General features: G+C 43.1%; 1 protein-coding gene across 4 annotated transcripts in view; it reads left to right on the forward strand.

Annotated features, from left to right (window-relative positions):
• The window catches only part of LOC118372940 (cytohesin-3), a 49,516-nt gene that overhangs the window by 11,880 nt on the left and 17,290 nt on the right, over positions 1–20,346 (forward strand). For all 4 annotated transcript variants that reach the window (XM_035758988.2, XM_035758990.2, XM_035758991.2 and 1 more), the window contains exons 2-7: positions 3,276–3,358; positions 3,566–3,630; positions 5,592–5,658; positions 5,975–6,093; positions 15,680–15,760; positions 15,927–16,039. In XM_035758988.2, coding sequence (XP_035614881.1) covers positions 3,276–3,358; positions 3,566–3,630; positions 5,592–5,658; positions 5,975–6,093; positions 15,680–15,760; positions 15,927–16,039 — 528 coding nt within the window. The remainder of the gene's footprint in view (positions 1–3,275; positions 3,359–3,565; positions 3,631–5,591; positions 5,659–5,974; positions 6,094–15,679; positions 15,761–15,926; positions 16,040–20,346) is intronic.

Consider the following 20,346-nt stretch of genomic DNA (forward strand, 5'->3'; position numbering starts at 1 on the left):
TAGCAGGCTTAGTTAGTAAACGGTTATGTCATATTAGCAGGCTTAGTTAGTATAACGGTTATGTCATATTAGCAGGCTTAGTTAGTATAACGGTTATGTCATATTAGCAGGCTTAGTTAGTATAACGGTTATGTTACTGTAGCAGGCTTAGTTAGAATAACGGTTATGTCATATTAGCAGGCTTAGTTAGTATAACGGTTATGTCATATTAGCAGGCTATAAGTTAGTTATAAGGCTTAGTTAGGTTATGTCATATTAGCAGGCTAAGTTAGTATAACAGTTATGTTACTGTAGCAGGCTTAGTTAGTATAACGGTTATGTCATATTAGCAGGCTAAGTTAGTATAACAGTTTGTTACTGTAGCAGGCTTAGTTAGTATAACGGTTATGGTTATGTCATATAACGGTTGTTTAGCAGGCTTAGTTAGTATAACGGTTATGTCATATTAGCAGGCTTAGTTAGTATAACGGTTATGTCATATTAGCAGGCTTAGTTAGTATAACGGTTATGTCATATTAGCAGGCTAAGTTAGTATAATGGTTATGTTACTGTAGCAGGCTTAGTTAGTATAACGGTTATGTCATATTAGCAGGCTTAGTTAGTATAACGGTTATGTTACTGTAGCAGGCTTAGTTAGTATAACGGTTATGTTACTGTAGCAGGCTTAGTTAGTATAATGGTCATCATACTGTGTAGCAGGCTTAGTTAGTATAACGGTTATGTTACTGTAGCAGGCTTAGTTAGTATCACTGTTACTGTAGCAAGCTTAGTTAGTGTAATGGTTATGTTACTGTAGCAGGCTTAGTTAGTATAACGGTTATGTTACTGTAGCAGGCTTAGTTAGTATAACGGTCATCATACTTTGTATCAGACTTAGTTAATTAGTTAGTATAACGGTCCTCTTACTGTAGCAGGCTTAGTTAATTAGTTAGTTTAACGGTTATGTTACTGTAGCAGGCTTAGTTAGTATAACGGTTATGTTACTGTAGCAGGCTTAGTTAGTATAACGGTTATGTCATATTAGCAGGCTTAGTTAGTATAACGGTTATGTCATATTAGCAGGCTTAGTTAGTATAACGGTTATGTCATATTAGCAGGCTAAGTTAGTATAACGGTTATGTTACTGTAGCAGGCTTAGTTAGTATAACGGTTATGTCATATTAGCAGGCTTAGTTAGTATAACGGTTATGTCATATTAGCAGGCTAAGTTAGTATAATGGTTATGTTACTGTAGCAGGCTTAGTTAGTATAACGGTTATGTCATATTAGCAGGCTTAGTTAGTATAACGGTTATGTTACTGTAGCAGGCTTAGTTAGTATAACGGTTATGTTACTGTAGCAGGCTTAGTTAATTAGTTAGTGTAACGGTCCTCGTACTGTAGCAGGCTTAGTTAATTAGTTAGTATAACGGTTATATTACTGTAGCAGGCTTAATTAGTATAACGGTTATGTTACTGTAGCAGGCTTAGTTAGTATAACTGTTATGTTACTGTAGCAGGCTTAGTTAGTATAACGGTTATGTTACTGTAGCAGGCTTAGTTAGTATAACGGTTATGTCATATTAGCAGGCTTAGTTAGTATAACGGTTATGTCATATTAGCAGGCTTAGTTAGTATAACGGTTATGTCATATTAGCAGGCTTAGTTAGTGTAACGGTTATGTCATATTAGCAGGCTAAGTTAGTATAACGGTTATGTTACTGTAGCAGGCTTAGTTAGTATAACGGTTATGTCATATTAGCAGGCTTAGTTAGTATAACGGTTACATCATATTAGCAGGCTTAGTTAGTATAACGGTTATGTCATATTAGCAGGCTAAGTTAGTATAACGGTTATGTTACTGTAGCAGGCTTAGTTAGTATAACGGTTATGTCATATTAGCAGGCTTAGTTAGTATAACGGTTATGTTACTGTAGCAGGCTTAGTTAGTATAACGGTTATGTCATATTAGCAGGCTTAGTTAGTATAACGGTTATGTCATATTAGCAGGCTTAGTTAGTATAACGGTTGTTACTGTAGCAAGCTTAGTTAGTATAACGGTTATGTTACTGTAGCATGCTTAGTTAATTAGTTAGTGTAACGGTCCTCGTACTGTAGCAGGCTTAGTTAATTAGTTAGTGTAACGGTCCTCGTACTGTAGCAGGCTTAGTTAGTATAACGGTTATGTCATATTAGCAGGCTTAGTTAGTATAACTTATGTTACTGTAGCAGGCTTAGTTAGTATAACGGTTATGTTACTGTAGCAGGCTTAGTTAGTATAACGGTTATGTTACTGTAGCAGGCTTAGTTAATTAGTTAGTGTAACGGTCCTCGTACTGTAGCAGGCTTAGTTAATTAGTTAGTATAACGGTTATATTACTGTAGCAGGCTTAATTAGTATAACGGTTATGTTACTGTAGCAGGCTTAGTTAGTATAACTGTTATGTTACTGTAGCAGGCTTAGTTAGTATAACGGTTATGTTACTGTAGCAGGCTTAGTTAGTATAACGGTTATGTTACTGTAGCAGGCGTAGTTAGTATAATGGTCATCATACTGTGTAGCAGGCTTAGTTAGTATAACGGTTATGTTACTGTAGCAGGCTTAGTTAGTATAACTGTTATATTACTGTAGCAGGCTTAGTTAGTATCACTGTTACTGTAGCAAGCTTAGTTAGTGTAATGGTTATGTTACTGTAGCAGGCTTAGTTAGTATAACGGTTATGTTACTGTAGCAGGCTTAGTTAATTCGTTAGTATAACGGTTATGTTACTCTAGCAGGCTTAGTTAACTAGTTAGTATAATGGTTATGTTACTCTAGCAGGCTTAGTTAACTAGTTAGTATAACGGTTATGTTACTGTAGCAGGCTTAGTTAATTAGTTAGTATAATGGTCCTCGTACTGTAGCAGGCTTAGTTAGTTAGTGTAACGGTCATCGTACTCTTGCAGGCTTAGTTAGTTAGTGTAACGTTAACTGTCATCGTACTCTAGCAGGCTTAGTTAGTATATAACGGTCATCGTACTGGAGCAGGCATAGTTAGTGTGAGTAACGGTCCTCGTACTGTAGCAGGCTTAGTTAGTGTAACGGTCCTCGTACTGCAGCAGGCTTAGTTAGTGTGTGTAACAGTTCTTGTACTGTAGCAGGCTTAGTTAGTGTAACGGTCCTCGTACTGTAGCAGGCTTAGTTAGTGTAACGGTCCTTGTACTGTAGCAGGCTTAGATAGTGTGTGGTGTCATGCAGTGTAAGAAGATGTATCAGCAGTAAAACTAAGAAGGTTTCTCTCTCTGATCTCTCTTCAGTACCTGAGGATCTCTCACTGGAAGAGAGGGATGAGCTGTCAAACATCCGGCGGAGGAAGAGAGAGCTGCTGGATGATATTGAGGTGGGTAGCCTTGAAGTTGCTGTGGCTCGGCTTCGTAGCTGGAAAAGCTTTAAAGAAGAGTGTTGTTTTTCTGATATGCTCGTGTAGCTTGTATCATTTTCTCAGAATGTCTAATCCCTGTCTGTCTCTGTTCATTAGGTTGAATAATTTTCTCTGAATGAGCTTATTCCAAGATACCAATTATATGACCTTTTCTTCCCCTCTCAGCGCTTGAAGTTTGAGATAGCTGAAGTCATGACTGAGATCGAGCAACTAACGTGTGTAGGAGAGAGGTGGGTGAACAGCCCATGGTCTCATTCATTGGTGCTCGCATTTGCTTTTCACTGTTCTAACTGCAAGACTGAACAAGTATGTGGTGTGCAGTGCTTTCAATCAGGTGATCTGTGCCGATGCAGTGATTTCAATCAGTCTTAGCAGGTGTACCATATCTAATGTCCTTGCCCAAAATGTGACTAAACTACACTGCTCAAAGAATAAAGGGAACACTAAAATAACACATCCTAGATCTGAATGAATGAACTATTCTTATTAAATACTTTTTTCTTTACATAGTTGAATGTGCTGACAACAAAATCACAAAAAAATGATCAATGGAAATCAAATGTATCAACCCATGGAGGTCTGGATTTGGAGTCACACACAAAATTAAAGTGGAAAACCACACTACAGGCGGATCCAACTTTGATGTAATGTCCTTAAAACAAGTCAAAATGAGGCTCAGTAGTGTGTGTGGCCTCCACGTGCCTGTATGACCTCCCTACAACGCTTGGGCATGCTCCTGATGAGGTGGCGGAAGGTCTCCTGAGGGATCTCCTCCCAGACCTGGGCTAAAGCATCCGCCAACTCCTGGACAGTCAGTGGCGTTGGTAGATGGAGCGAGACATGATATCCTAGAGGTGCTCAATTGGATTCAGGTCTGGGGAACGGGCGGGCCAGTCCATAGCATCAATGCCTTCCTCTTGCAGGAACTGCTGATACACTCCAGCCACATGAGGTCTAGCATTGTCTTGCATTAGGAGGAACCCAGGGCCAACCGCACCAGCATATGGTCTCACAAGGGGTCTGAGGATCTCATCTCGGTACCTAATGGCAGTCAGGCTACCTCTGGCGAGCACATGGAGTGCTGTGCGGCCCCCCAAAGAAATGCCACCCCACACCATGACTGACCCACCACCAAACTGGTCATGCTGGAGGATGTTGCAGGCAGCAGAACGTTCTCCACGGGGTCTCCAGACTCTGTCACGTCTGTCACGTGCTCAGTGTGAACCTGCTTTCGTCTGTGAAGAGCACAGGGCGCCAGTGGCGAATTTGCCAATCTTGGTGTTCTCTGGCAAATGCCAAACGTCCTGCACGGCGTTGGGCTGTAAGCACAACCCCCACCTGTGGATGTTGGGCCCTCATACCACCCTCATGGAGTCTGTTTCTGACCGTTTGAGCAGACACATGCACATTTGTGGCCTGCTGGAGGTCATTTTGCAGGGCTCTGGCAGTGCTCCTCCTGCTCCTCCTTGCACAAAGGCGGAGGTAGCGGTCCTACTGCTGGGTTGTTGCCCTCCTACGGCCTCCTCCACGTCTCCTGGTGTACTGGCCTGTCTCCTGGTAGCACCTGCATGCTCTGGACACTACGCTGACAGACACAGCAAACCTTCTTGCCACAGCTCGCATTGATGTGCCATCCTGGATGAGCTGCACTACCTGAGCCACTTGTGTGGGTTGTAGACTCCGTCTCATGCTACCACTAGAGTGAAAGCACCGCCAGCATTCAAAAGTGACCAAAACATCAGCCAGGAAGCATAGGAACTGAGAAGTGGTCTGTGGTCACCCCTTGCAGAACCACTCCTTTATTGGGGGTGTCTTGCTTATTGCCTATAATTTCCACCTGTTGTCTATTCCATTTGCACAACAGCATGTGAAATGTATTGTCAATCAGTGTTGCTTCCTAAGTGGACAGTTTGATTTCACAGAAGTGTGATTGACTTGGAGTTACATTGTGTTGTTTAAGTGTTCCCTTTATTTTTTTGAGCAGTGTATTTTATAATGTCATCTACCAGCCTGCTCAGTTTCCTATCATTAGTTGATTCAATCTGGCTCAATGTATACAGCACTAATGGGTCTGTCTGAACAGCTGAAGGTTGAAACGGTACCTTTTTACATGTAAAGTTGCTGTTTTTTTAAGTTGGTTGGTTGTAATAGAAGGTTATTCATGGGTTTTCTTCCATGTCATGTCTCACAGCAAAATGACACAGAGGAACAAACAGATTGCCATGGGGAGGAAGAAATTCAACATGGATCCTAAGAAGGTATTTTCTGGTTGAAATGTTTATGACCAGAGCCTCAGGGTTCAGGGATGGCCACATTTTCAGTCTTTTATTTCAGCTCTGGGATAGCTTTTGGCAGGGTTGTGTCCAGTAATGTACCCCAGTGATATAAAAGCTATGTTTACGTTTGTACATATGGCCCAGGCTTCTTTGGTGTCCTCTTTTATTTCATTCCTGGAATGGCTTTTGTGGGTGTTGTCTAGTAATGGACCCCTGTCATATACTGCAGCTCTGATAGAATCATTCACCAATGATTGAGATAAACAGTCCACTGTCTGTCATCCATCTTGTGTTCCAGGGGATCCAGTTTCTCCTGGAAAACAACCTTCTGCAGCACACCCCAGAAGACATCTCTCAGTTCCTCTACAAGGGTGAGGGCCTGAACAAGACTGTCATCGGAGATTACTTAGGGGAGCGGTAAGCCATCCCATCTACATTGGTTTGTGCAATTATTCACCCCCATGGCATTTTTCCTATTATGTTGCCTCACAACCTGGAATTAAAATAGATTTTGGGGGGGGTTGTATCATTTGATTTACACAACATGCCACACAAAATATGTTTTTATTGTGAAACAAACAAGAAATAAAAACAAAAAAACAGAATTTGAGCGTGCATAACTATCCCCCCCCTCAAAGTCAATACTTTGTAGAGCCAACTTTTGCAGCAATTACAGCTGCAAGTCTCTTGGGGTATGTCTCTAAGCTTGGCACATCTAGTCACTGGGATTTTTGCCCTTTCTTCAAGGAAAAACTGCTCCAGCTCCTTCAAGTTGGATGGGTTCTGCTGGTGTAATGCAATCTTTAAGTCATAGCACAGATTCTCAATTGGATTGAGGTCTGGGCTTTGACTCGGCCATTCCAAGACATTTAAATGTTTTCCCTTAGACCACTCGAGCGTTGCTTTAGCAGTATGCTTAGGGTCATTGTCCTGAAGGAAGGTGAACCTCTGTCCCAGTCTCAAATCTCTGGAGGACTGAAACAGGTTTCCCTCAAGAATTTCCCTGTATATAGCACCATCCATCATTCCTTCCATTCTGACCAGTTTCTCCAGTCCCTGCTGATGAAAAATATCCCCACAGCATGATGCTGTCACCACCATGCTTCACTGTGGGGATGGTGTTCTCAGGGTGATGAGGTGTTAGGTTTGCACCAGACATAGTGTTTTCCTTGATGGCCAAGAAGCTCAATTTTTAGTCTCATCTGACCAGAGTACCTTCTTCCATATGTTTGGGGGAGTCTCCCACATGCCTTTTGACGAACACTAAATGTGTTTGTTTCTTTAATCAATGGCTTTTTTTGTGGCCACTCTTCCGTAAAGCCCAGCTCTGTGGAGTGTATGGCTTAAAGTGGTCCTATGGACAGATACTCCAATCTCTGGTGTGGTGCTTTGCAGCTCCTTCAGGGTCATCTTTGGTCTCTTTGTTGCCTCTCTGATTAATGCCCTCCTTGCCTGGCCTGTGAGTTTTGGTGGTCGGCCCTCTCTTGGCAGGTTTGTTGTGGTACTGTATTCTTTACATTTTTGAATAATGGATTTAATGGTGCTCCGTGGAATGTCCAAAGTTTCGGATATTTTTTTATAACCCAACCCTGATCTGTACTTCACAACTTTGTCCTTGACCTGTTTGGAGAGCTCCTTGGTCTTCATAGTGCCCCTTGCTTAGTGGTGTTACAGACTCTGGAGCCTTTCAGAACAGGTGTGTGTGTGTGTGTGTATATATATATATATATATAACTGAGATCATGTGGCACTTAGATTGCACACAGGTGGTCTGTTTTTTTTAACTAATTATGTGACTTCTGAAGGTAATTAGTTGCACCAGATCTTATTTAGAGGTTTCATAGAAAAGGGGGTGAATACATACGCACGCACCACTTTTCAGTTTTTATTTTTTTACAACAGTCATTTATTTTCACTTCATCAATTTGAACTATTTTGTGTATGTCCATTTACATGAAATCCAAATAAAATGCCTTTTAAATTACAGCTGGTAAGGTAACAAAATAGGAAAAACACAAGGGGGTGAATACTTTTGCAAGGCTCTGTATCTGCCTGGTAGAGATACTGTTTTCCCTCCCTGTCATACTTATAAACCCGTGCTGCAGATTTATGTCCACCTCTTGATTAGTCCATTTGTTCCCTGATTCTGAGGCCATCTCAAATGGTTATTATGGTCTGGATTTATTGATGAAAGTGGCCACCTGGTTCCCTCAGAATACAAATCACCTTAGTAACGATTTGTCGTGGGTGTCTCGCCACCCCACTTTGAACACCTGACTAGCCATATAAAAAAATACTTAATTTCCCCATTTAACTCAGCGCAGAAACACACTCTCAGGTAAGAAGTCGGGGGCCGGCTTGGGACTGGAGATACAGCAGTTTATATGACTTAAAGACAACACTGCTGGCAGCTACAGATAACTCACTACACGACCAAAAGTATGTGTACACCTGCTTGTCAAACATCTCATTCCAAAACCATGGGCAATAATTTTTATTTCACCTTTATTTAACCAGGTAGGCTAGTTGAGAACAAGTTCTCGTTTGCAACTGCGACCTGGCCAAGATAAAGCATAGCAGTGTGAACAGACAACAACAGAGTTACACATGGAGTGAACAATAAACAAGTCAATCACATAGTAGGGGAAAAAATAATCTATATACTGTACATTGTGTAAAAAAGGCATAAGGAGGTAGGCAATAAATAGGCCATAGGAGCGAATAATGACAACTTAGCAGATTAATACGAGTGATAAATGATCAGATGAACATGTGCAGGTAGAGATACTGGTGTGCAAAAGAGCAGAAAAGTCAATAAAATAAAAAACAGTATGGGGATGAGGTAGGTAAATTGGGTGGGCTATACACTGATGGACTATGTACAGCTGCAGCGATCGGTTCGCTGCTCAGATAGCAGATGTTTAAAGTTGGTGAGGGAGATAAGTCTCCAACTTAGAGATTTTTGCATTTCGTTCCAGTCGCAGGCAGCGGAGAACTGGAAGGAAAGGCGGCCAAATTAGGTTTTGGCTTTAGGGATGATCAGTGAGATACACTTGCTGGAGTGCGTGCTACGGGTGGGTGTTGCCATCGTGACCAGTGAACTGAGATAAGGCGGAGCTTTACCTAGCACAGACTTGTAGATGACCTGGAGCCAGTGGGTCTGGCGACGAACATGTAGCGAGGGCCAGCCGACTAGAGCATACAGGTCACAGTGGTGGGTGGTATAGGGTGCTTTAGTAACAAAACGGATGGCACTGCGATAGCGGCGGTGGCGGTTATGATATCGTTTAGTACCTTGAGCGTGGCTGAGGTGCACCCTTGACCAGCTCGGAAACCGGATTGCACAGCAGAGAAGGTACGGTGGGATTCGAGATGGTCAGTGATCTGTTTGTTGACTTTGCTTAGCTTTCGGAGACCTTAGATAGGCAGGGCAGGATGGATATAGGTCTGTAACAGTTTGGGTCCTGGGTCTCCCCCTTTGAAGAGGGGGATGACCGCGGTAGCTTTCCAATCCTAGGGGATCTCAGATGATACAAAGGAGAGGTTGAACAGGCTGGTAATAGGGGTTGCGACAATGGCGGCGGACAGTTTCAGAAATAGAGGGTCCAGATTGTCAAGCCCAGCTGATTTGTATGGGTCCAGGTTTTGCAGCTCTTTCAGAACATCTGCTATCTGGATTTGGGTAAAGGAGAAGCTGGGGAGGTGTGGGCGAGTAGCTGCGGGGGGGGGCGGAGCTGTTGGCCGAGGTTGTTGTAGCCAGGAGGAAGGCACGGCCAGCCGTTGAGAAATGCTTATTGAAGTTTTCGATTATCACGGATTTATCGGTGGTGACTGTGTTACCTAGCCTCAGTGCAGTGGGCAGCTGGGAGTAGGTGCTCTTGTTCTCCATGGACTTTACAGTGTCCCAGAACTTTTTGGAGTTAGAGCTACAGGATGCAAATTTCTGCTTGAAAAAGCTGACTGTGTGTATTGGTTCCTGACTTCCCTGAACAGTTGCATATCGCGGGGACTATTCGATGCTATAGCAGTCCGCCACAGGATATTTTTGTGCTGGTCGAGGGCAGTCAGGTCTGGAGTGAACCAAGTGCTATATCTGTTCTTAGTTCTGCATTTTTTGAACGGAGCATGCTTGTCTAAGATGGTGAGGAAGTTACTTTTTAAAGAATGACCAGGCATCCTCAACTGACGGGATGAGGTCAATATCCGTCCAGGATACCCGGGCCAGGTCGATTAGAAAGGCCTACTCGCAGAAGTGTTTTAGGGAGCGTTTGACAGTGATGAGGGGTGGTCGTTTGACCGCGGACCCGTAGCGGATACAGGCAATGAGGCAGTGATTGCTGAGATCCTGATTGAAGACAGCAGAGGTGTATTTGGAGGGCAAGTTGGTCAGGATAATGTCAATTAGGGTGCCCATGTTTACAGATTTAGGGTTGTACCTGGTGGGTTCCTTGATGATTTGTGTGAGATTGAGGGCATCTAGCTTAGATTGTAGGACTGCCGGGGTGTTAAGCATATCCCAGTTTAGGTCACCTAACTGAACAAACTCTGAAGCTAGATGGGGGCGATCAATTCACAGATGGTGTCCAGGGCACAGCTGGGTCGGTAGCAGGCAGCAACAGTGAGAGACTTATTTCTGGAGAGATTCATTTTTAAAATTAGAAGTTCGAACTGTTTGGGCATAGACCTGGAAAGTATGACAGAACTCTCTATCTCTGCAGTAGATTGCAACTCCTCCCCCTTTGGCAGTTCTATCTTGACGGAAAGTGTTATAGTTGGGTATGGAAATCTCAGAATTTTTGGTGGCCTTCCTAAGCCAGGATTCAGACACTGCAAGGACATCAGGGTTGGCAGAGTGTGCTAAAGCAGTGAGTAAAACTAACTTAGGGTGGAGGCTTCTGATGTTGACATGCATGAAACCAAGGCTTTTTTGATCACAGAAGTCAACAAATGAGGGTGCCTGGGGACATGCAGTGCCTGGGTTTACCTCCACATCACCCGAGGAACAGAGGAGGAGTAGGATGAGGGTGATGGAATTGGTCCCCCCTTTGCTGCTATAACAGCATCCACTCTTTTTGGAAGGCTTTCCACTAGATGTTGGAACATTGCAGCGGGGACTTGCGATCATTCAGCCACGAGAATTAGTTAGGTGAGGCACTGATGTTAGGCGATTAGGCCTGGCTCGCAGTCGACGTTCCAATTCATCCCAAAGGTGTTCGATGGGGTTGAGGTTAGAGCTTTTTGCAGGACAGTCAAGTTTTTCCACACTGATCTCGACAAACCATTTTTACATGGACCTCGCTTTGTGCACGAGGGCATTGTCTTGCTATAGTGTTAAGGTTTCCCTATCACTGGAACTAAGGGGCCTAGCCCGAATCAGGAAAAATAGCCCCAGAACGTTATTCCTCCTCCACCAAACTTTACAGTTTGCATTGTGCATCCGGGCATGTAGCATTCTCCTTGCATCCGCCAAACCCAGATTTGTCCGTTGGACTGCTCGATGGGAATGCGTGTTTCATCACTTCAGAGAACAGGTTTCCACTGCTCCAGAGTCCAATGGCTGTGAGCTTTACACCACTCCAGCCGACACTTGGCATTGTGCATAGTGCTTTCATGAAGCTCACGACGAACAGTTCTTGTGCTTACGTTGCTTCCAGAGGCAGTTTGGAACTCTGTAGTGAGTGCTGCAACTGAGGACAGGCTATTTTTATGCGCTACGCGCTTCAGCACTCGGCAGTCCCATTCTGTGAACTTGTGTGGCCTACCACTTTGCAGCTGAGCCGTTGTTTCTCCTAGACGTTTCCACTTCACACCACTTACAGTTGGCTGGGGCAGCTCTAGTAGGGCAGAAATTTGACCAACTGACTTATTGGAAAGGTGGCATGTTGAAAGTCACTGAGCTCTTTAGTAAGGCCATTCTACTGACAACGTTTGTCTACAGAGATTGCATGGCTGTGTGTTCGATTTTATACACCTGTCAGCAACGGGTGTGGCTGAAATAGCCGAATCCACTAATTTGAAGGGGTGTCCACATTGTCTGTCTGTCACATTGTAATTACAGATGTGTGTGCGAGAAACCCTTATGGAAGGTAACTGATTTTCAGGTTTTGCACATGTAAAAACATGTGGTTTTGGAACATTTCACATGTAATGGTATTTCATATGTGATCACATAATTTATCACGTGGATTAATGGTGATTCCCTGAACAGTGGATAGGATGTCACCGGAACATCACAAAATAGTTACAGTATTGTGTGTAGATTGAGGGGGAGAAAACAATCCTAATCCATTGTAGAATGTAATGTAACAATGTGGAAAATATCAAGGGGTCTGAATAATTTCCGAATGCCCTGTATTTGACACACTTTACCATATGATTACACTGTATGTTTATTTATACAGTAACTATTATTCAACATGTCGTCACCTGGGATTTGAACCCACAACCTCTTGGTTCATGGCATTCCGATCTTCCTGCTATGCCACAATGTCTGTTGACTGATTTTTCACCTGTATTCCTACACTTTGGACATCAAAGTAAATCTGTGTTGTTGAAAATACTCTGAAGAAAAACTATATTTGTCATAGTGATACAGGAGTATCATTAATCCAGAATAATATGCCCCACCAACATTAGACAACTATACAGAAAACCCTCAGTTATGTTGAGAGAATAATCAGATTAACTGATAACTAACTGATAACTAAAATAGCAGTCAGATGGCACTCTGCTGCTCAGTGTAGAGATGAACTGTAGGTCATGAATGTGTAGGGGACTTCTGAGAATGCTACAGATTTCTGGTGCAACAAAGATTAGCATACCCCAAATCCCAGGTGGGGTAATATTGAAATTCATGTCATTAATTAAAAAACTTTTTTTTTTTACACAGCATTCCACTTCCCTTAACATCCATACCATTTCATTTCTTCCCTTACAAAAAAAACACATGACAATGCTAATTGAATATAATCATATGTATTAAATTTAGTTTCACATGTGAGGACAATAACATGTTTTCACCTCACATTGAAGAATTGAAGATTCACATGTGAAATTGGATTTTCACACGTGAACATCGGACTCTGTTTTACATGTGAAAAACGTTAATTGTATTTTGCGAGTTAATGTTTTCACGTGTAGTTTCACATTATCACATGTTGCTTTTTCATGTTGTCATGTGAAACACATGTGAATTTCAAATGTTTTTCCGTGAGGGAGTGGGCGATTCTGTCTTGAATGACCCAATCAGATGGGTTCTTTGATCAATGTTTTAGTAATCTTGTCCTGATTTCCACACTTTTCTTAACTCCTGTTGATACAATACAAGTTTAGATTTTCTCAGATGAATGTTTTAAGTGAGATATTGACAAAATTCTGTAGTACATCAATAATACAACTGTTTTTATTAGTATGATTGGTTCTTTAGAAGAGATTCTTTCTTAGATATTTCTCTATTTACTTAACTTTGTTTGGTTGCCTTCTGAAGTTTGAGTGATTTTATTTGTATATATATATACACTGCTCCAAAAAAATAAAGGGAACACTACAATAACACATCCTAGATCTGAATGAATGAAATATTCTTATTAAATACTTTTTTCTTTACATAGTTGAATGTGCTGACAACAAAATCACAAAAAAATAATCAATGGAAATCAAATGTATCAACCCATGGAGGCCTGGATTTGGAGTCACACTCAAAATTAAAGTGGAAAACTACAGGCTGATCCAACTTTGATGTAATGTCCTTAAAACAAGTCAAAATGAGGCTCGGTAGTGTGTGTGGCCTCCACGTGCCTGTATGACCTCTCTACAACGCCTGGGCATGCTCCTGATGAGGTGGCGGATGGTCTCCTGAGGGATCTCCTCCCAGACCTGGACCAAAGCATCCGCCAACTCCTGGACAGTCTGTGGTGCAACGTGGCATTGGTGGATGGAGCGAGACATGATATCCCAGATGTGCTCAATTGGATTCAGGTCTGGGGAACGGGCGGGCCAGTCCATAGCATCAATGCCTTCCTCTTGCAGGAACTGCTGACACACTCCAGCCACATGAGTTCTAGCATTGTCTTGCATTAGGAGGAACCCAGGGCCAACCGCACCAGCATATGGTCTCACAAGGGGTCTGAGGATCTCATCTCGGTACCTAATGGCAGTCAGGCTACCTCTGGCGAGCACATGGAGGGCTGTGCGGCCCCCCAAATAAATGCTACCCCACACCATGACTGACCCACCGCCAAACCGGTCATGCTGGAGGATGTTGCAGGCAGCTTAACGTTCTCCACGGCGTCTCCAGACTCTGTCACGTCTGTCACGTGCTCAGTGTGAACCTGCTTTCATCTGTGAAGAGCACAGGGCGCCAGTGGCGAATTTGCCAATCTTGGTGTTCTCTGGCAAATGCCAAACGTCCTGCACGGTGTTGGGCTGTAAGCACAACCCCCACCTGTGGACGTCGGGCCCTCATACCACCCTCATGGAGTCTGTTTCTGACCGTTTGAGCAGACACATGCACATTTGTGGCCTGCTGGAGGTCATTTTGCAGGGCTCTGGCAGTGCTCCTCCTGCTCTTCCTTGCACAAAGGTGGAGGTAGCGGTCCTGCTGCTGGGTTGTTGCCCTCCTACGGCCTATTCCACGTCTCCTGATGTACTGGCCTGTCTCCTGGTAGCGCCTCCATGCTCTGCACACTACGCTGACAGACACAGCAAACCTTCTTGCCACAGCTCCCATTGATGTGCCATCCTGGATGAGCTGCACTACCTGAGCCACTTGTGTGGGTTGTAGACTCCGTCTCATGCTACCACTAGAGTGAAAGCACCGCCAGCATTCAAAAGTGACCAAAACATCAGCCAGGAAGCATAGGAACTGAGAAGTGGTCTGTGGTTGCCACCTGCAGAACCACTCATTTATTGGGGTGTCTTGCTAATTGCTTATAATTTCCACCTGTTGTCTATTCCATTTGCACAACAGCATGCAAAATGTATTGTCAATCAGTGTTGCTTCCTAAGTGGACAGTTTGATTTCACAGAAGTGTGATTGACTTGGAGATACATTGTGTTGTTTAAGTGTTCCCTTTATTTTTTTTGAGCAGTATATAACGCAATGAGTGTTCAAGCTCGCACATTCAAATGGATGTTACATAAACAACATCAGAGAACCACAGGCCACATAACTTCAAAGGTGATGTTGACTTTCAAACTCCCCTTTGGAGCTGCAACAAATCTTTCGCACAGAAGGCTCCTGTGTCTGGATTCTGTGTCTTGTTTTTCATCAATCAAATGCACCCTGGACCATGCCAGCTCCTCGAGGTATTGGGATCCATTTCAGTAGGCCAGCAGCTCGAGGTATTGGGATCCATTTCAGTAGGCCAGCAGCTCGAGGTATTGGGATCCATTTCAGTAGGCCAGCAGCTCGAGGTATTGGGATCCATTTCATTAGGCCAGCAGCTCGAGGTATTGGGATCCATTTCAGTAGGCCAGCTCCTCGAGGTATTGGGATCCATTTCATTAGGCCAGCTCCTCGAGGTATTGGGATCCATTTCATTAGGCCAGCTCCTCGAGGTATTGGGATCCATTTCATTAGGCCAGCTCCTCGAGGTATTGGGATCCATTTCATTAGGCCAGCTCCTCGAGGTATTGGGATCCATTTCATTAGGCCAGCTCCTCGAGGTATTGGGATCCATTTCATTAGGCCAGCTCCTCGAGGTATTGGGATCCATTTCAGTAGGCCAGCTATTAGATTCCAGACTCTTGCAGCGTTGCTTTGTATGTCAATGAAGGCAGACATATGTCTGGAATTCAAAGGAAAAAGCATCTGCTTGGACAAAAGAACATTCACAGTGGAAATATTGTTTTCCCCTTCTGGGCTCAACCTGTGTGTGCAACTATTCCATCTCTTCTCCAGGACACTTTATATTCCCTTGATAATATTCCCATTCCTTGCTCTGGAAAAATGCCTTGAGGAAAAAGCAGTTCCTGATGGGATTACATGTCCTTGTGTCCCCAGAGATGAGTTTAACCTCGATGTACTACAGGCATTCGTAGAGCTTCATGAGTTTGCTGACCTCAACCTCGTCCAGGCCTTAAGGTGAGCTATGTGTTTCTCTCATCTAACAGGGAACAAACTGCACAAAACTGGCATTATAAGGAAATGGAGACGTTTATTCTTCTATATGGGACACACACAATACTGATATTAAAAATGGTGTTCAATGAGGTGCAAAGTGTCAATGTTTCTGCTCTGTCTGTTGCAGGCAGTTCCTGTGGAGTTTTCGTCTACCTGGTGAGGCTCAGAAAATTGACCGGATGATGGAGGCGTTTGCCTCGCGGTACTGCGGCTGTAACCCTGGGGTGTTCCAGTCAACAGGTCTGATTCTCAGCATTCAACACTGTCTACCATCCAAATGGTACTTTTGACCAGGGCCCATAGTCGTATACTATATAGGGAATAGGGTGCCATTTGGGACTTACAGATAGTTCATATGTGTTTTAATGTAGCAGTGTTTTGACTGCTGTGGGTCTATGACACCCTCAGCCTTGTTATCCAATTATCACTAATGAATACTTCCTGATATTGATTGGAGACCATTGCCATCTGTCCTGGGTCAAAAGTTCACATGGGGACTGAACAACAAGCACCAGCATTGGATGAGACTACTGTAGTGCTGTTAAAGAACCTAGTCATCAACATTATTAGATTTGCAATATCTGTATCCATTCTGTGTGTGTGTGTGTGTGTGTGTGTGTGTGTGTGTGTGTGTGTGTGTGTGTGTGTGTGTGTGTGTGTTAAATAGCAGGAACCTGGTTACTGAGATTTACTGCCCAAAACCACTACCTTTCCCTGGGATAACTGCGAGAAACCGGTAAATTATAATAAATGATTTATATGAACAGTGGCTTGAACTAGAATCGTTCAATTATAGCCTATGCAATGTCTAAATCTGACTTCTCTACAGCCTCTGCATGATGAATCAATGCTCAGGGTGGGGACAGACCCATCTCAGTATGGAGCACAGTTCACCATGCATGTAGAGCTATCATCTCATCATGGTCACTTTTTTTTTCTTGTGACATGAAGGCCTACATTTGTTGCAGCATAGCCTATGCTACAGTAATATAAAGACCTGATGCGCGTCTAATTTACCCATCTCCATCTGGCTTTTTTTTATTGCCTCTGCAGAGTTTAAAAAACAACAACAACCTATCGCTTGAATATCGTTGCTTTAAAGTGGTGCATGTGTGAGCACTCGCTCTCGCTCTCTCTCAACTCTAGATTTCCTAGCCTACCTCTTTCAGGTAATAAATTCAATGCCGTATTAGCCTTATTACGGTGCCTTGCAAAAGTATTCATCCCCCTATGCATTTGTCCTATTTTGTTGCATTACAACCTGTAATTTAAGTGGATGTTTATTTGGATTTCATGTAATGGACACACACACAAAATAGTCCAAATTGTTGAAGTGAAATGAAAAATAACTTATTTAAAAAAAAAAAAATAAAGTGGTGCGTGCGTATGTATTCACCCCCTTTTCTATGAAACCTCTAAATAAGATCTGGTGCAACCAATTACCTTCAGAAGTCACATAGTTAGTTATATTGCACACAGGTGGACTTTATTTAAGTGTCACATGATCTCAGTGTATATATACACATCTGTTCTGAAAGGCCCCAGAGTCTGCAACACCACTAAGCAAGGGGCACCACCATGAAGACCAAGGAGCTCTCCAAACAGGTCAGGGACAAAGTTGTGGAGAAGTATAGATCAGGGTTGGGTTATAAAAAGAAAATATCAGAAACTTTGAACATCCCACAGAGCACCATTAAATACATTATTTAAAAAAAATATGGAAATAATATGGCACCACAACAAACCTGCCAAGAGAGGGCCACCCACCAAAACTCACGGACCAGGCAATGAGGTCATTAATCAGAGGCAGCAAAGAGACCAAAGTTGACTGAAGGAGCTGCAAAGCTCCCCAGCGGAGATTGGAGTATCTGTCCATAGAACCACTTTAAGCCATACACTCCACAGACCTGGGCTTTACGGAAGAGTGGCCACAAAAAAAGCCATTGCTTAAAGAAAAAAATAAGCAAACACGTTTGGTGTTCGCCAAAAGGCATGTGGGAGACTCCCCCAAACATATGGAATTAGGTACTCTGGTCAGATGAGACTATAATTGAGCTTTTTGGCCATCAAGGAAAATGCTATGTCTGGCGTAAACCCAACACCTCTCATCACCCCGAACACCCATCCCCACAGTGAAGCATGTTGGCGGCAGCATTATGCTGTGAGGATGTTTTTCATCAGCAGGGACTGGGGAAACTGGTCAGAATGATGGATGGTGCTAAATACAGGGACATTCTTGAGGGAAACCTGTTTCAGTCTTCCAGCGATTTGAGACTGGGACAGAGGTTCACCTTCCTTCAGGACAATGACTCTAAGCATACTGCTAATGCAACACTCGAGTGGTTTAAGGGATACCATTGAAATGTCTTGGAATGGCCTAGTCAAAGCCCAGACCTCAATCCAATTGAGAATCTGTGCTATGACTTAAAGATTGCTGTACACCAGCGGACCCCATCCAACTTGAAGGCGCTGGAGAGGTTTTGGTTTTGCCTTGAAGAAAGGGCAAAAATCCCAGTGGCTAGATGTGCCAAGCATATAGAGAAATAACCCAAGAGGCTGTAATAGCTGCAAAAGGTTGCTCTACAAAGTATTGACTTGGGGGGTGAATATTTACGCACACTCAAGTTTTCCATTTTTTTGTCTTGTTTGTTTCACAATAAATATTTTGCATCTTCAAAGTGGTAGGCATGTTGTGTAAATGAAATGATACAAACCCCCAAAAATCTATTTTAATTCCAGGTTGTAAGGCAACAAAATAGGAAAAATGCCAAGGGGGTGAATACTTTCGCAAGCCACTGTATGCATAACACATAATTAATTAGCTAAATATAAGTTTCTAACCTCTGTATCTTGCGCAATACACAGGCACCTGTGCTCTGCTGGCCGCTCTTTAGACTAGAATAGCTAGCTGGACATTCTATTTTTTTTTGCATTTCTTATACCAATAGACTTGGAAGAGGGACGCAGGTTCCTTTTTTTTCTGATTGTTAAGTGCAGCAGCCAATAACTCATGCACTTAGGTTAGAGTCATTAACTTGTTTTTCAACCACCCCACAAATGTTTTAACAAACTATAGTTTTGGCAAGTCTGTTAGGACATCTACTTTGTGCATGACGCAAGTAATTTTTTCCAACAATTGTTTACAGACAGATTATTTCACTTCTATAATTCACTGTATCACAATTCCAGTGGGTCAGAAGTTTAGATACACTAAGTTGACTGTGCCTTTTAACAGCTTGGAAAATTCCAGAAAATTATGTCATGGCTTTAGAAGCTTCTGATGGGCTAATTGACCTTATTTGAGTCAATTGGACACTGTGCTATCTAACCTCCAAACGAGCTTCAATGCCATACAACACTCCTTCCGTGGCCTCCAACTGCTCTTAAACGCTAGTAAAACCAAATGCATGCTTTTCAACCGATCGCTGCCTGCACCCGCATGCCCAACTAGCATCACCACCCTGGATGGTTCCGACCTTGAATATGTGGACATCTATAAGTACCTAGGTGTCTGGCTAGACTGCAAACTCTCCTTCCAGACTCATATCAAACATCTCCAATCGAAAATCAAATCAAGAGTCTGCTTTCTATTCCGCAACAAAGCCTCCTTCACTCACGCTGCCAAGCTTACCCTAGTAAAACTGACTATCCTACCAATCCTCGACTTCGGCGATGTCATCTACAAAATGGCTTCCAACACTCTACTCAGCAAACTGGATGCAGTCTATCACAGTGCCATCCGTTTTGTCACTAAAGCACCTTATACCACCCACCACTGCGACTTGTATGCTCTAGTCGGCTGGCCCTCGCTACATATTCGTCGCCAGACCCACTGGCTCCAGGTCATCTACAAGGCCATGCTAGGTAAAGCTCCGCCTTATCTCAGTTCACTGGTCACGATGGCAACACCCATCCGTAGCACGCGCTCCAGCAGGTGTATCTCACTGATCATCCCTAAAGCCAACACCTCATTCGGCCGCCTTTCGTTCCAGTACTCTGCTGCCTGTGACTGGAACGAACTGCAAAAATCGCTGAAGTTGGAGACTTATCTCCCTCACCAACTTCAAACATCTGCTATCTGAGCAGCTAACCGATCGCTGCAGCTGTACATAGTCTATTGGTAAATAGCCCACCCATTTTCACCTACCTCATTCCCATACTGTTTTTATACTGTTTTTATTTATTTACTTTTCTGCTCTTTTGCACACCAATATCTCTACCTGTACATGATCATCTGATCATTTATCACTCCAGTGTTAATCTGCAAAATTGTAATTATTCGCCTACCTCCTCATGCCCTTTGCACACATTGTATATAGACTCCCCTTTTTTTCTACTGTGTTATTGACTTGTTAATTGTTTACTCCATGTGTAACTCTGTTGTCTGTTCACACTGCTATGCTTTATCTTGGCCAGGTCGCAGTTGCAAATGAGAACTTGTTCTCAACTAGCCTACCTGGTTAAATAAAGGTGAAATAAAAAAATAAAAAATTGGAGGTGTACCTGTGGATGTATTTCAAGGCCTACCTTCAAACGCAGCACCTCTT

The sequence above is a fragment of the Oncorhynchus keta genome, chromosome 2 (genome assembly GCF_023373465.1).
Source record: "Oncorhynchus keta strain PuntledgeMale-10-30-2019 chromosome 2, Oket_V2, whole genome shotgun sequence".
In the NCBI taxonomy this organism is placed as follows: Eukaryota; Metazoa; Chordata; class Actinopteri; order Salmoniformes; family Salmonidae; genus Oncorhynchus; species Oncorhynchus keta.